The following is a 12,329-nucleotide window of genomic DNA, read 5'->3' as shown; positions in this document are numbered from 1 at the left end:
CTCGTGGTCTTGCGGTAGTGTTCTCGCTTCCCATGCCCGGGTTCCCGGGTTCGATTCCCGGCGGGGTCAGGGATTTTCTTTGCCTCGTGATGGCTGGGTGTTGTGTGATGTCCTTAGGTTAGTTAGGTTTAAGTAGTTCTAAGTTCTAGGGGACTGATGACCATAGATGTTAAGTCCCATAGTGCTCAGAGCCATTTGCCGTCTGTTTACTACATGCAAAATTCTGTTATTAGCTTTTCATATTTCAAATTTTATCCACTTTCATATAACATAAAAAATTTATGCCGTACTTTGTTAGGCTTAATTTTCATGTAGCCCTTGAAAGTAAGTCAGCTCTGAAAAGGACAAATTCCTTCATATGTAGTGAGATTTCCTGCTGATTTGTAAGCTTTCACTGTTTATCACAAATGTATCAAAGATGGTTCTCACATTATGAATAGGATCATGCCCATCTTGGCTTTTTGAAATAAGAGCTACATTCTTTACGAGATGTAGAATTCACAGAAATGATAAAAAGCAGTCTCTTGACAAACACTTTCCTGCAAAGGAGGTCTGTAACATAGGATTCATAGAACAATAGTGTGTCAATTTAGGTTTTCCAACAAGGCACATATGAAAAACCACACCAAAAAACTTATACAGTTCACTAAGTTTCACAGTACTCCACTTGTGCCAAATCGAGTGCGGCTTCAGGTTCTGTGTTGTAGCTAGCTTGTGAATAGTTGTACTAACATAGCAGTTTGTCTCTCATTTTACCCTCTTCAACAGTTCTTCATCAAAAAAGTAGGTGGAACAATCAAACACAGAAGAGTTATGGTCAACATGAACTTGAATTCCATGTGGTTCTTCAAAAACTGGAAGCTGTGGAGCGATGGTGTTGTCGTCGGTTCAGAGCTCAGTCGAAAGAGGCAGATTGATAGACGTGAGACAGAGGGATCTCTGATACAGCATCAACAGCAGCAGCTTCATCTTGATGGCTCACTGACACTTCTTCTATAACATAAATAATGAAACAAAAATCATAGAATACCTGTTCACAGATGCCAGAAACAAAACAAACATTGGAATACATTTAGAAACCTGAGAAATGGCTGACGGTGGTCCTATGTCACTTGTCTTTTTGGAGTAAATCCGTGAGATGCAGGAGCTAGTCACTCGTCTCCAGTATGTTAACAATCACGGCTTACACCAATAGGAAAGATTTTGTCATTCTAAAAAGCTGAAATTTATGCTGTTGAAAGCAATTTAGACATTTGTTTGTTCTCATAATTAAAATCTGCTGTGAAAGGTTTGGGATCCGGTTAGTCCCCTTGGAAAACACCCAAATTGCTGTTGCTGGGATCACTTGTGATCAAGCACAGATGATTTAAAAATCATTGGAAAAATCCAGCATGGAATAATGACAATATTATGAAAAGGATAATTTCCTACTTACCGTATAAAGGAATGTTGAGTTGCAGACAGCCTGTTTGCTACTCAACATCTCCTCTGTATGGTGAACAGGAATCTATCCTTTCCATAATATTATTGAAGATTTAAAAATGATGCTTCGCTTTACTGATGTTAAGCAATTAGGAATACTGTTACATGTATCTGCCTTTCAATGTCTGCTTCATCTGAACCAATAATGAGATATATTTGCGTATCAAAATGATGATGATTTGCTCTTAAAATATGCAATAGCGGCATCTTAGTGCCCCATTTTACTGAGAGAGAAGCCGTTCATCAAGCGCGCGCGCACACACACACACACACACACACACACACACACACACACACACGCTTTTACTGTACCTGAGTTAAAATTCATTCATTTGTGTCATTCCTCATGCTACACGTAACCCCTCCCCCCTCACCTACTGCCCCGTATGGCCACAAAAGAAGAACTACAGACAGTTTAGCTGGTTTAAATTATCCCAGGAAAATGGTAAAAACAATAGAGATTAATTGAGGACCTAGAAAATGATGTGGTTTATCACTATTATTATTTAATATCTATACAGATGCCTCACTCCAAGATTGGAAAGAAACAAATTCCCCTGGTGTTAAAATTGAAAAAACACATTGCTGCTAACATTATTGTTGGCAGATGACTAGATGGTAATGACTGAAACGAAAGATGAGTGACAAAGGTTTGAATACAAACTTCAAAACTTTTCTCATAGGACTGTATGAAAGTTTCAGATAGTAAAATGAAGATAATTGGTACAACTGGGAATGAAGAAGAATTTGTGTTAATAACAAATTATTAGAATGGGTAACAGACTTTATGTATTTTGGTACAATATTCTGCAATTTACAGACCAGACAGATATAGACAAGTATTTAACAAATTGTTACCAATTAAATGAAATATTTAAAAGAAACTTTGATAAACAAATAAAGAAAGACATGCAAATTAGATTTTACAATGTTGGACTCTCTGTCAGAATGATGAAGGCAGAATAAAACAGCACACAGATAGATGCATATGGACACTGAGGGACAAAGTGAGAAGTGAAAACGTAAGAAAACAATGACATATAAAAGAATGGTGCATGATGAACTAACATACCAATTAAATGTCATCAGCTGATTGTCACAGTGCCAGAAAATATGCTGCTACGTAAAATGCTGCAATATCAATCACAAGGAAGAACAGATTTAGGAATACTGTTGTCAATGGATTGAACAGTTTGCATAGTCACAGAATGGGAGGCACCCAATACTGCTAATGGGTGATTATACATGTAACCTTAAATATGAACACCATACAAGAGTTGATGGCAGTATGCTCATTCGTGAGCAATGACTATGATTTTGCAAGTACTGGTACTGTCAGTGTACTTTCATAAACTCACAGTTGCTTTTCTTGGCTTTCAGGATTAACAAAACTAACTCAATTTGGCAACAAAAGAGGTAAATAGTAGCACTTGCAAAACATATACTGCTAAATTTCATACATCATAAATGATACTTTTGGAAAGTCTGAAACTGTGCAAATAAATGTTACAATTATGGCACCAGCTATGTAACCATTTCAGTAACTGCTTTATTTAAGTCGTATACTGCTGCCAGGAAGCTGTTCCCTCTGTGAAAGAGAAAACAGTAGTTTTGAAAAGGTGCCAGCCTTCTGGTTACAGCAGGATGAAGTATAAAATGAAGAGCAACAAGAAAGGATTTTGGGTGGAAATAATGCATTACAAACCAAAGCAGGAGAAATGATTTTTAATGGGACAAATACTAAAGTATATATGAATAGAAAATTTGATACTGGAAGAACCAGTAGAAAGAAACAAGAATATGTAAAACTGTTTATTGTGGATGTGGATGTTGATACACATATGAATAGACTAGCACAAGATAGGAAAAATAGAAGATGACACGAAACCAGACAAAAGATAAATGACCATAAATAAAAATCTTGCTGTAAAAATGTAAAATGTCCTGGGTTAGTTCTCTTACTTTTGTTAAATTTTATGCTCCTGCTACCTTATCTGATCTGAAGGATACCAACATAGTTACTCTTTTAGCTGTGTAGTTTTGCCTCTTCAGTCACTTTTCTCTCTCACTTTTTTTAGTTTTGTTTTGCATTTGTTATATCTGAATATTTTCTCTCCATTTTTATTAGTCTGTTCATATTTGCATGTTCTTTTGGTTGGCTTCAGTTTTACTGTTAAATTACTTCAACAGCTGTTTCCTTGAAAATTTTTCTCCTGTTTGTAATTTCTTGTTTATTTTGATGTAGTCTGTTGCTTTCTTGTCACACATTTCCACACTGATTCTGTCCTCTGCCTTGTTGTATTTATTGATCATACTTACTTTGAATGTGATCAATTACGTAATAAAATATGAAGCAAAAAAAAAAAAAATGTTTGTAGTCTTACAAACAAGCCACAGCCATCAAGAACAGTGATACTATATAATGCTTCTTGTAGGCGCATTGACGATGACCGAGGAAAATCCCATGAATTGGGCCAGTCGGCAGTAAAATGTATGAGAGGAATATTAGAATGCTGGATTAAGCAATCACATCGCATAGAACTTTTCAAAAAGCAACAGAGCAGCAAATATGCACTTCACTGCAAATTCCATTTAATCACTGGTGATGAAGTATTCAGTGATGATGATTATTCACACTTGCAGGTAAAATATAAGTACCTCTTGTTTGAACACAGTCTTTGAATTTTTTTAAAAAAATCAGTACTCTTAGTTTCATTGAGAAATAAGTATCAAAGGATTGGATCTATTTGGACACTTAACACATATTTTTGGTATATTGGCTCATCTTTTTTTCTATCTTGCTGAGAAAAACAACCAGTGTGACATTTTATATAGTGTTTTGTTTTTTCTCTCACAGATTGATGTTGTTTCACTATACCTGTTGTTCCTAGTGCAAATGATAACCTCAGGTTTACAAATTATATACACACAAGATGAGGTGGCATTTGTGCAAAATTTGGTTTATTATGTTGAACGAGCATATCGCACGCCAGATTTTGGAATGTGGGAAAGAGGAAGCAAGTATAATAATGGTACCCCTGAAATACATGCCAGGTATATATTTTCTAAATTTTTGGAGTACTTATCATAATTTTCTTGTTTGTTATATTATATTGACATCATAATACGTGTGTTTATTTTTTGCAGGTACAACAGCAGTAATTACATAATTGATGCCAGACAATAGATTTCATTTTTACAGTTAAAATGTGTTAAATTGTAAACATGAGCTCCTGAAATTGTAGACTATGGAAAATCAATGTCTTTCCCTGATAAATACCACACGTCTTGCATTATATTTGTCGAATTTTATTTGAACAGTGATTCTTTTTATTTATGTATTTTAAGCTAAACAGCTCTATAGCAGTCATTGATAACCAAAAGAAGCTATGTAAGCAAAGATCTTGTTAGACAATAGCTGATATATTTTACAAAATATTTTGAGTTTGAAAAACCTTTCTGTTTGCTGAGTGATTTATCTGTTGACTGTTGACCAAATACAGATTCAATTGTATGTTGTTCAAGAGTTTCTAGACATGTTTGAATGTGATTCCAGTGAGTTTATTCAACATGTCATAATAGTACTTGAAACACGGATTCATCACAAAAGGCCAGAGACAACGGGGTAGTAGAAACAATGGGTGGTGGAAGTTACAAGTGTACCAAAGAAATAAAAAATTACATCTGCAGGGATTCTCATGGTTTAGTGCTTATAGACTGCCTTCAGAACCACAGAACTGCCACCAAAGAGGACTGGACTTGTTTTAATGGCATTGGATGGCTGTCTTAAAAAAATTAAAAGATGTTAAATTCGCATAAGCATAACTTATCTTCAGAATGTCAGTTTCCCAGAAAAACAGTAGATAACAGTACTCCTTAGCTTTCAGAAATATAGGTTCCTTTTTCAGGAACAAGAGAGAACTTTTCTGAGGTAGTTGGACAGGAGTGAGACTGGTGTCATTGTGTGTCCGTGGGTGGGCAGGGGAGGGGAGCAATGCACCAAGAATCCTGGCTATGAGGAAAGCCCAACACAAAAGCTGGATTCTTCTTATCCTACTGCATACCCTCTCCCCAGCCTATCAAACAATCCCCAGACAAATGTGTTCGTTTTTGGTGTTCTGGAATATGCTTCCCCTGAATGTAAGCACTGGTTGTCCCATATGTCTCTTGAATTTACAGGTTTTCTCAGTTGAATCTTCTAGTTTATAATATGAAAATATGATTGATTAAACTTTTGTTCTATTTATCAGGCAATGAATTTTGTAGTAGCCACCAGAAAGATCGCGGGAGGCGCACATTGGCATGGCGCGTCACGGGCGGTAGTTGCCGCAAAACTTGATACAGCGAGGGAGATATCCAAGACAAGAAGAGAGCACGACATACCTCCGCTTCGGCAACATGAAACGCCTGGAAATGCTGCCGAAGGCGATGTTCATATGCGTCCCAATCCTCCGCCGTCTCGTCATATGGGGGAAAGGGAGGAGGGAACTGCGCCGGAGCAGACGGCGTGGAGAGCAACGCCGGAAGCACTTGTTTCATGGTGGCCATGAGTTCCGTCTGCTGCGCAACCAAAACTCGCACCAAATCCTCCATGCCGTGGAGAAACTGCGAAACCGGAACAACGACGCAACACGCGAAAGAACGACCCTACTCGTCGCCAATTGTGTAGTAACACTGTTCACGTTTACGTCGCACTTCACTTAGCGTAGACCGGGACTGTGTCCTAGGCATGCCCGATGTTGACTGAATGGGCACGGCCCGTGCTGCTGGAGTTGTTGTTGTTCTTCTTGTTGTTACGCCGGCAGAGGTCGCGTCCGAATTCTCGCGTGCCCTCTGGTGGACGGGACTCTACTTGCGGCAACTACCGCCCGTGACGCGCCGTGCCAATGTGCGCCTCCCGCGATCTTTCTGGTGGCTACTACAAATTTTATGAACATCCCTTCTACTTTAGTTGTACTGTTGTGCCAGTGCCATAATACAATGTGAGGAGAACATTTCCCAGCCTAACAGTGAAAGTCCATGTTTTTAAGTTGGAAATACGTTTATTTTTTGTGTAGTCCCCTGTAGGGCAATGTGCTTCGTAAAACATTATTTCCAGTGAATAAATTCCTCTCGTGAAATGCCTGAATTGTAGTGGTTAATAAAAAAGAAAAGGTTGAAAATGTGGGAAGAAATGGTGAATAAAAAGGGGGTTTTAAAATCGTAAATGACCGTGAAAAAGGGAAAGAATGAAATGCAAATCGGACTGCGTATTACAGAAAAGCTCGGGAGGACGACGGTTCAATCCCGTCTCCGGCCATCCTGATTTAGGTTTTCCCTGATTTCCCTAAATCGCTTCAGGCAAATGCCGGGATGGTTCCTTTGAAATCGCACGGCCAATTTCCTTCCCCATCCTTCCCTCACCCAAGCTTGCGCTCTGTCTCTAATGACCTCGTTGTCGACAGGACGTTAAACACTAATTTCCTCCTCCTCCAGAAAAGCTACCGGACTTCGTGATTTGGAAAAGCTATTGTTGGGGTGGTCCTTGTGGCGTTTCTGAGCAAAAGTCAAACCAATTTCCACTACAAAAACTATTTGAAAGGAACAGAGAATAACGAAATGTAACTGACAGGGGGAAATGGCGTAGATAAGAGTTCATTCTTTACCATGTTAACATGTCTTCTTTCGTGCAGCGTCCAGGTCTTCAAAAATCTCCTACTTCATTTCTGCGTGAAAAGTCTGCTCCGAAATCTTGCAATAAGTTTCATTGTCCAGGAATTTCTAATGTATACAAAACTGTCTTGATATTAAATGCAATTTATTTTACGTTGCTTCCCTCCTCCAAATGTCATAACAACTTCCACAATATGTCTACACATTAACAAGTTTTTTTCGTCTTCATCAGATCACGTCTGCATTAAGCTTCCGCTCTCAAGAGACAATAGAAACAGGTAGAAAAAAAAGAGTTACAATTTTAGTATTTTCTCTGCCGTCGAGCGCTCATACCGCTGCGATGGTATAATTTATGTGTGAGGGAACTAGTGTAGTGCAGCGAAATTCAAAGTCCCGCTACAGAATGGTCTGCAACAAAGCCTTCTATGGCTACCAAACTATAATAAGTAGATTTAAAACGTTTCCCAATCCAAATTTGTTGGGCTGTAGGAATATGTGGAAAGTAGAGGGTGTTAAATCAGGTGGATAGGGAGGTGTTTGCAAAATCGATGCTTCAAATCATTCAATGTTTCCACTAGCAAAAGCAACTTTGTGGGCTGCTGCATTGTTCTGATGAATGATTGTTTTATTTATTAGTAATCCAGGCTTCTTCTTGTGAATTTTTTCATCCAGTGAGTCCAGAAGACTTATATTTTGGGATGTAAGTAAGAAGAATAATCTTTCTTGCGTCCAAGTAGGTACTGGTCATTGCCTTTTTCACTCAGGTGACCAAAGTCATGGGATACCTCCTAATGTCACGTCAGACATCCTTTTGCCTGGTATAGTGCAGCAACTCAACAGGACATGGGCTCAGAAAGTCACTGGAAGCCCCTGCAGAAGTACTGAATCATGCCGCCTCTGTAGCTGTCCATAATTCTGAAAGTGTTACAGGTGTAGGATTTTGTGTGTGAACTGACCTCTCAATTATGGCCCATAAATGTTTGATGGGATGCATGTTGGACAAATTGGGTTGCCAGATCATTCACTCAACTTGTCAAGAATGTTCTTCAAACCAACTGCAAAGAACAATGGCCTGGTGACATGGCACATTGATACCCATAAAAATTCCATAGTTATTTGGAACATGAATTCCATGAATGGCTGCAGATGGTCTCCAAGTAGCTGAACACAGCCATTTCCAGCCAATGATTGGTTCAGTTGGACCAGAGTGCTCAGTCAGTTCCGTGCCAACACAGCCCACCTCATTATGGAGCCACCACCAGCTTTCAAAGAGCCTTGTGATGCAGACACCACAAAGCCATGGACCAAATTTGTCAAGAAGGCTCTTTGCAATAGCCTTGTTGACAACTTTGGTCCATGGCTTTGTGGTGTCTGCACCACACTTGGACCCTACCATCAGCTCTTACTAACTGAAATCAGGATTCATCTGACCAGTACATGGTTTTCCAATCATCTAGGGTCCAACCAATGTGATCACGAGCCCACGAGAGGCGCTGCAGGCAATGTCGTGCTGTTAGGAAAGGCACTTCCTTCAGTCATCTTCTGCCATAGCCCATTTCCACCTAATTTTGCCACACTGTTCTAATGGACATATTGTTTTACATCACACATTGATTTCTGCAGTTGTTTCACACAATATTGCTTGCCTGTTAGCACTGACAACTCTAAGCAAATGGCACAGCTCTCAGTCGTTAAGTGAAGGCTGTCAGCCACTGCATCATCTGTGGCAAGCGGTAATGCCTGAAATTTGGTATTCTTGGCACATGTTTTATAGAGTGGATCCTGGAATATTGAATTCCCTAACAGTTTCCAAAATGGAAAGTCCCATTGTGTCTAGCTCCTACTACCATTCTGTTTTCAGAGTCTATTAATTCCTGTCATGCACCTATAATCCCGTCGGACACTTTTTCACATGAATCACCTGAGTACAAGTGACAGCTCCACCAATGCACTGCTCTTTTATACCGGATATACACAATACTATCACCATCTGTGTATGTGCTTATTGCTATCCCATGACTTTTGTCACCTCACTGTATAGCAGATATAAGCAACAATGCCTATTTTGCTACAAGAATTCCAGGTCCCTCCCTCACTCCTTGCATTCATTGCTGATCATTCACAGTTCCTACTTTTGAAACCGATTGGATTTTCTAAAAAAAAAAGTTCAAAAATTGGCAAGTCCCCCCCCCCCCTCCCCCCTCTCATTTGTGCCATTCAACAATTGTTGTGCTCTTCTTGGAAAAAGAATTTTTGTAGTTAATTCAACAAGTAAAATATACCATACTATCTTCTGTTATACCTATGGTGTCAGCTACTTCTAACACCTTGATAACAGTTTTGAGAAACCCATCACATACATCATTTTCATGTTGAATACAGTACATTTCAATTGAGAGACCCATTTCTTAGCTGTGGGTATGAAGGAGTACTTTCTTTACAAACTTTCAGCATTCTTAGATGAATTTACATTGAATATAAACTGCCTAAAACAAGAGGATTTTATTTAAATTCACATTGACTGTGGAAGCCTTCACACTAACAAAAGAAGCATTTGATGGCATGGTATTCTCTTTTATTCATTTGAAGGAAACATACATACCTAACTACTTTGGAAACTGTACAAGCAAAATGATTTCCACATCAGGTTGACACTTGACTTACATTATTGCACATGTACCAACATAACAAAAAAAGTGGGGCAAGTCAGTAAGTAAGTAGCAAACATCTGCTCCACAAGTATTACCATGAAATTTATTTTACTTTTCAAAATATGTCCTCCATAAATTTAAGCACTGCCCTATCATTTGCCAAGACCTTGGAAGCCTTCAACTACTAATTCTTGTGGCAACTGTCATATCTTGACAAGTGACTTCTCAGGCCATGTCCTCACCATGTTCAAAGATTGTGTTTGGGGCAGTTATAGTGGATGTTGAAAGCGTTCTCAGTTAAGTGTTTCCAATAACTCCTGCATTTTTACTGCTGTGAGGAGGCAAGCATTATCATAAAAACAAAAATGCTCTATCAGGAGTCCAAGTATTTTACATTGTATGGTCTCTTGTACTTCCCATGGAATTAACAGTTTCACTATAAGGGCCTACTCTGAATTTCTATAGTGTAAAGCACTGCGTGTCCCTAAACACAGTCACCATAACTTTGAGTGTCTATGGAACCACCTTGAACTTTTGTGGTTTAGACAGCTAACAGGTATGTTGTTGCAACAATTTTGCATGTATCCAGAAGTTGACTGCATTGCACTATTATATGATCAACATGTGAGATCTTCTGTTTGGTCTTTGTACTGAGTTTTGATGTCCAGTTTCCTATTTTGATGTTATGTAACAGGAGTTGGAACGTCATATAAGTATCTGTGTTGTAATTGAAAAACATCTTGTGCCTGATGATGATTAGTAACAATCGAAATTGGTAGCAACAATAAAGGTTTTCATGGCATGTGCTGGTGATATAACATTATTTTCATAACTTTTTATGTGTGTAATTCCTGTTGTATTTTTGGTCCTGCTGGTCCTCCTTTCCTTCATTACTGACACAGAAAAGTGTACTATGAAGGAAGATTATCTTGGTGTAATGTCAATTTTATTTTGCTTTCAGTTCGATTGGCATGGCAAAAAGTGCTCTAGAAGCTATTAATGGATGCAACCTATTTGGTGACAAAGGAGCTTCGTGGTCAGTTATATATGTTGACATTGATGCTCATAATCGTAATCGAAGCATCTTTGAGACATTACTACCCAGGGAATCCAGCTCAAAGGTATTAATTTCACCTTCAATTAATTCTTAACACACTGTGCAACATAAGAAAGGCTTCTATTAACTAAAAGCTGAAATAGGAAAAACTGGATCCTGACTTTCTCTCTCTCTCTCTCTCTCTCTCTCTCTCTCTCTCTCTCTCTCTCTTTGTCTATCCCTTCATTCTCTGTCCACCCCTCCTTCTCCTCTGGTGCCTGTTCACCTCCTCCTCCCCCTCCCTTTCTCTAGCACCTCATCCTCCCCCCTCTTTCACTATTCATCTTCCCCTCTCCTCCCCCCCCCCCCCCCAACTACTTTCTGCTCAGCCATGGCCATCTGCACATGTAGTCCTTGCAGGGCATTCCAATACTACACACATGGCATGTCTGTCATGCAGGGAAGCCTGTATCAGGGGTTTAAATACATTTTTTGCCCTTATCTGTGCTCCTTTGGGAGTTGGTAGGTTCTAACCCCCACACTGCTTATTCTCACATAGCAAACAGTACATGATATACCAAATTTGTTTGAAATCAATGCAGGGGCTTAAGATGAGATACTGGACATACGAACAAACAAACATACATCCTGTTCTGTATAATATATGTGTATGAGTTTTTGCTCGCTCCACTGCTATTGCAGCTATGAAGCTATAAACACCCCAGTATTGATACTTGTTAAGTTTGCTGTGTGTGTGTGCCAACACACAGGGTGGTTATAATTAAACTGATGGTGTTCGGAGTGCTGTAATGTGGGCTGTATACATTGCAGGATGCTGAACTATTGTAGGTATGTTCATTGATCGGTGCTGAGTATGCTGAAGAAAATAATAGTTCCACTTTCTGTCACCAGGAGCAAATATGGTGTTGTAAGCAGTCAGAATGTGGTGTGGGTGCAAGAAGAGGGGAGGAACTATCAAACACGTGATGACATTGGTTCTGGCAAGTTACAACATATGTTCATTATGGCCTCGTGACTCAGTGATATGGTGCATCCATAACACAGCATGGTCAACATTGCAGGAAGAGGGTAGGAACAATCAAACACAAGATAGCAGTGATTGTGGCATGTTTATTAGGATATGTTCACAAGTTACAACATTCATACAGTATGATCTCCGGACTCAACAACATGTTGCATTTATAACATGACATGGTCGACAGCTGCTCACAGCATTCCCAGGTAATCAGGGTGATATGTCATAGTATGCTATCCTTTCAATCAGGAAGTATCTGGATACATCCCTGACAGACACAGTCTTCCAGATATCCTCACAATGAGAAGTCACATGAATTTAGGTCGAGGGATCTGGTAGGCCAAACATCTTGAAATTGCCTAGAGTTGATGCAATCCTTACTGGAGGTTTCTCAAAGCAAATCTTTCACTTGGCAAGTGGTGTGTGGTGTCGCCCAATCTTGCATTAAAATAGTGGTGTAGGCACAGTTGCA

General features: G+C 39.2%; 1 protein-coding gene across 5 annotated transcripts in view; it reads left to right on the top strand.

Annotated features, from left to right (window-relative positions):
• LOC126263736 (probable phosphorylase b kinase regulatory subunit beta) overlaps positions 1-12,329 on the top strand; it is a 195,025-nt gene that overhangs the window by 41,366 nt on the left and 141,330 nt on the right. For all 5 annotated transcript variants that reach the window (XM_049960911.1, XM_049960910.1, XM_049960912.1 and 2 more), the window contains exons 5-7: positions 3,918-4,125; positions 4,340-4,536; positions 10,747-10,906. In XM_049960911.1, coding sequence (XP_049816868.1) covers positions 3,918-4,125; positions 4,340-4,536; positions 10,747-10,906 — 565 coding nt within the window. The remainder of the gene's footprint in view (positions 1-3,917; positions 4,126-4,339; positions 4,537-10,746; positions 10,907-12,329) is intronic.

Source organism: Schistocerca nitens, chromosome 6 (genome assembly GCF_023898315.1).
Source record: "Schistocerca nitens isolate TAMUIC-IGC-003100 chromosome 6, iqSchNite1.1, whole genome shotgun sequence".
NCBI classification, from domain to species: Eukaryota; Metazoa; Arthropoda; class Insecta; order Orthoptera; family Acrididae; genus Schistocerca; species Schistocerca nitens.
The sequence above is the reverse complement of the archived record's forward strand: the minus strand, read 5'-3'. Positions and strand labels throughout refer to the sequence as shown.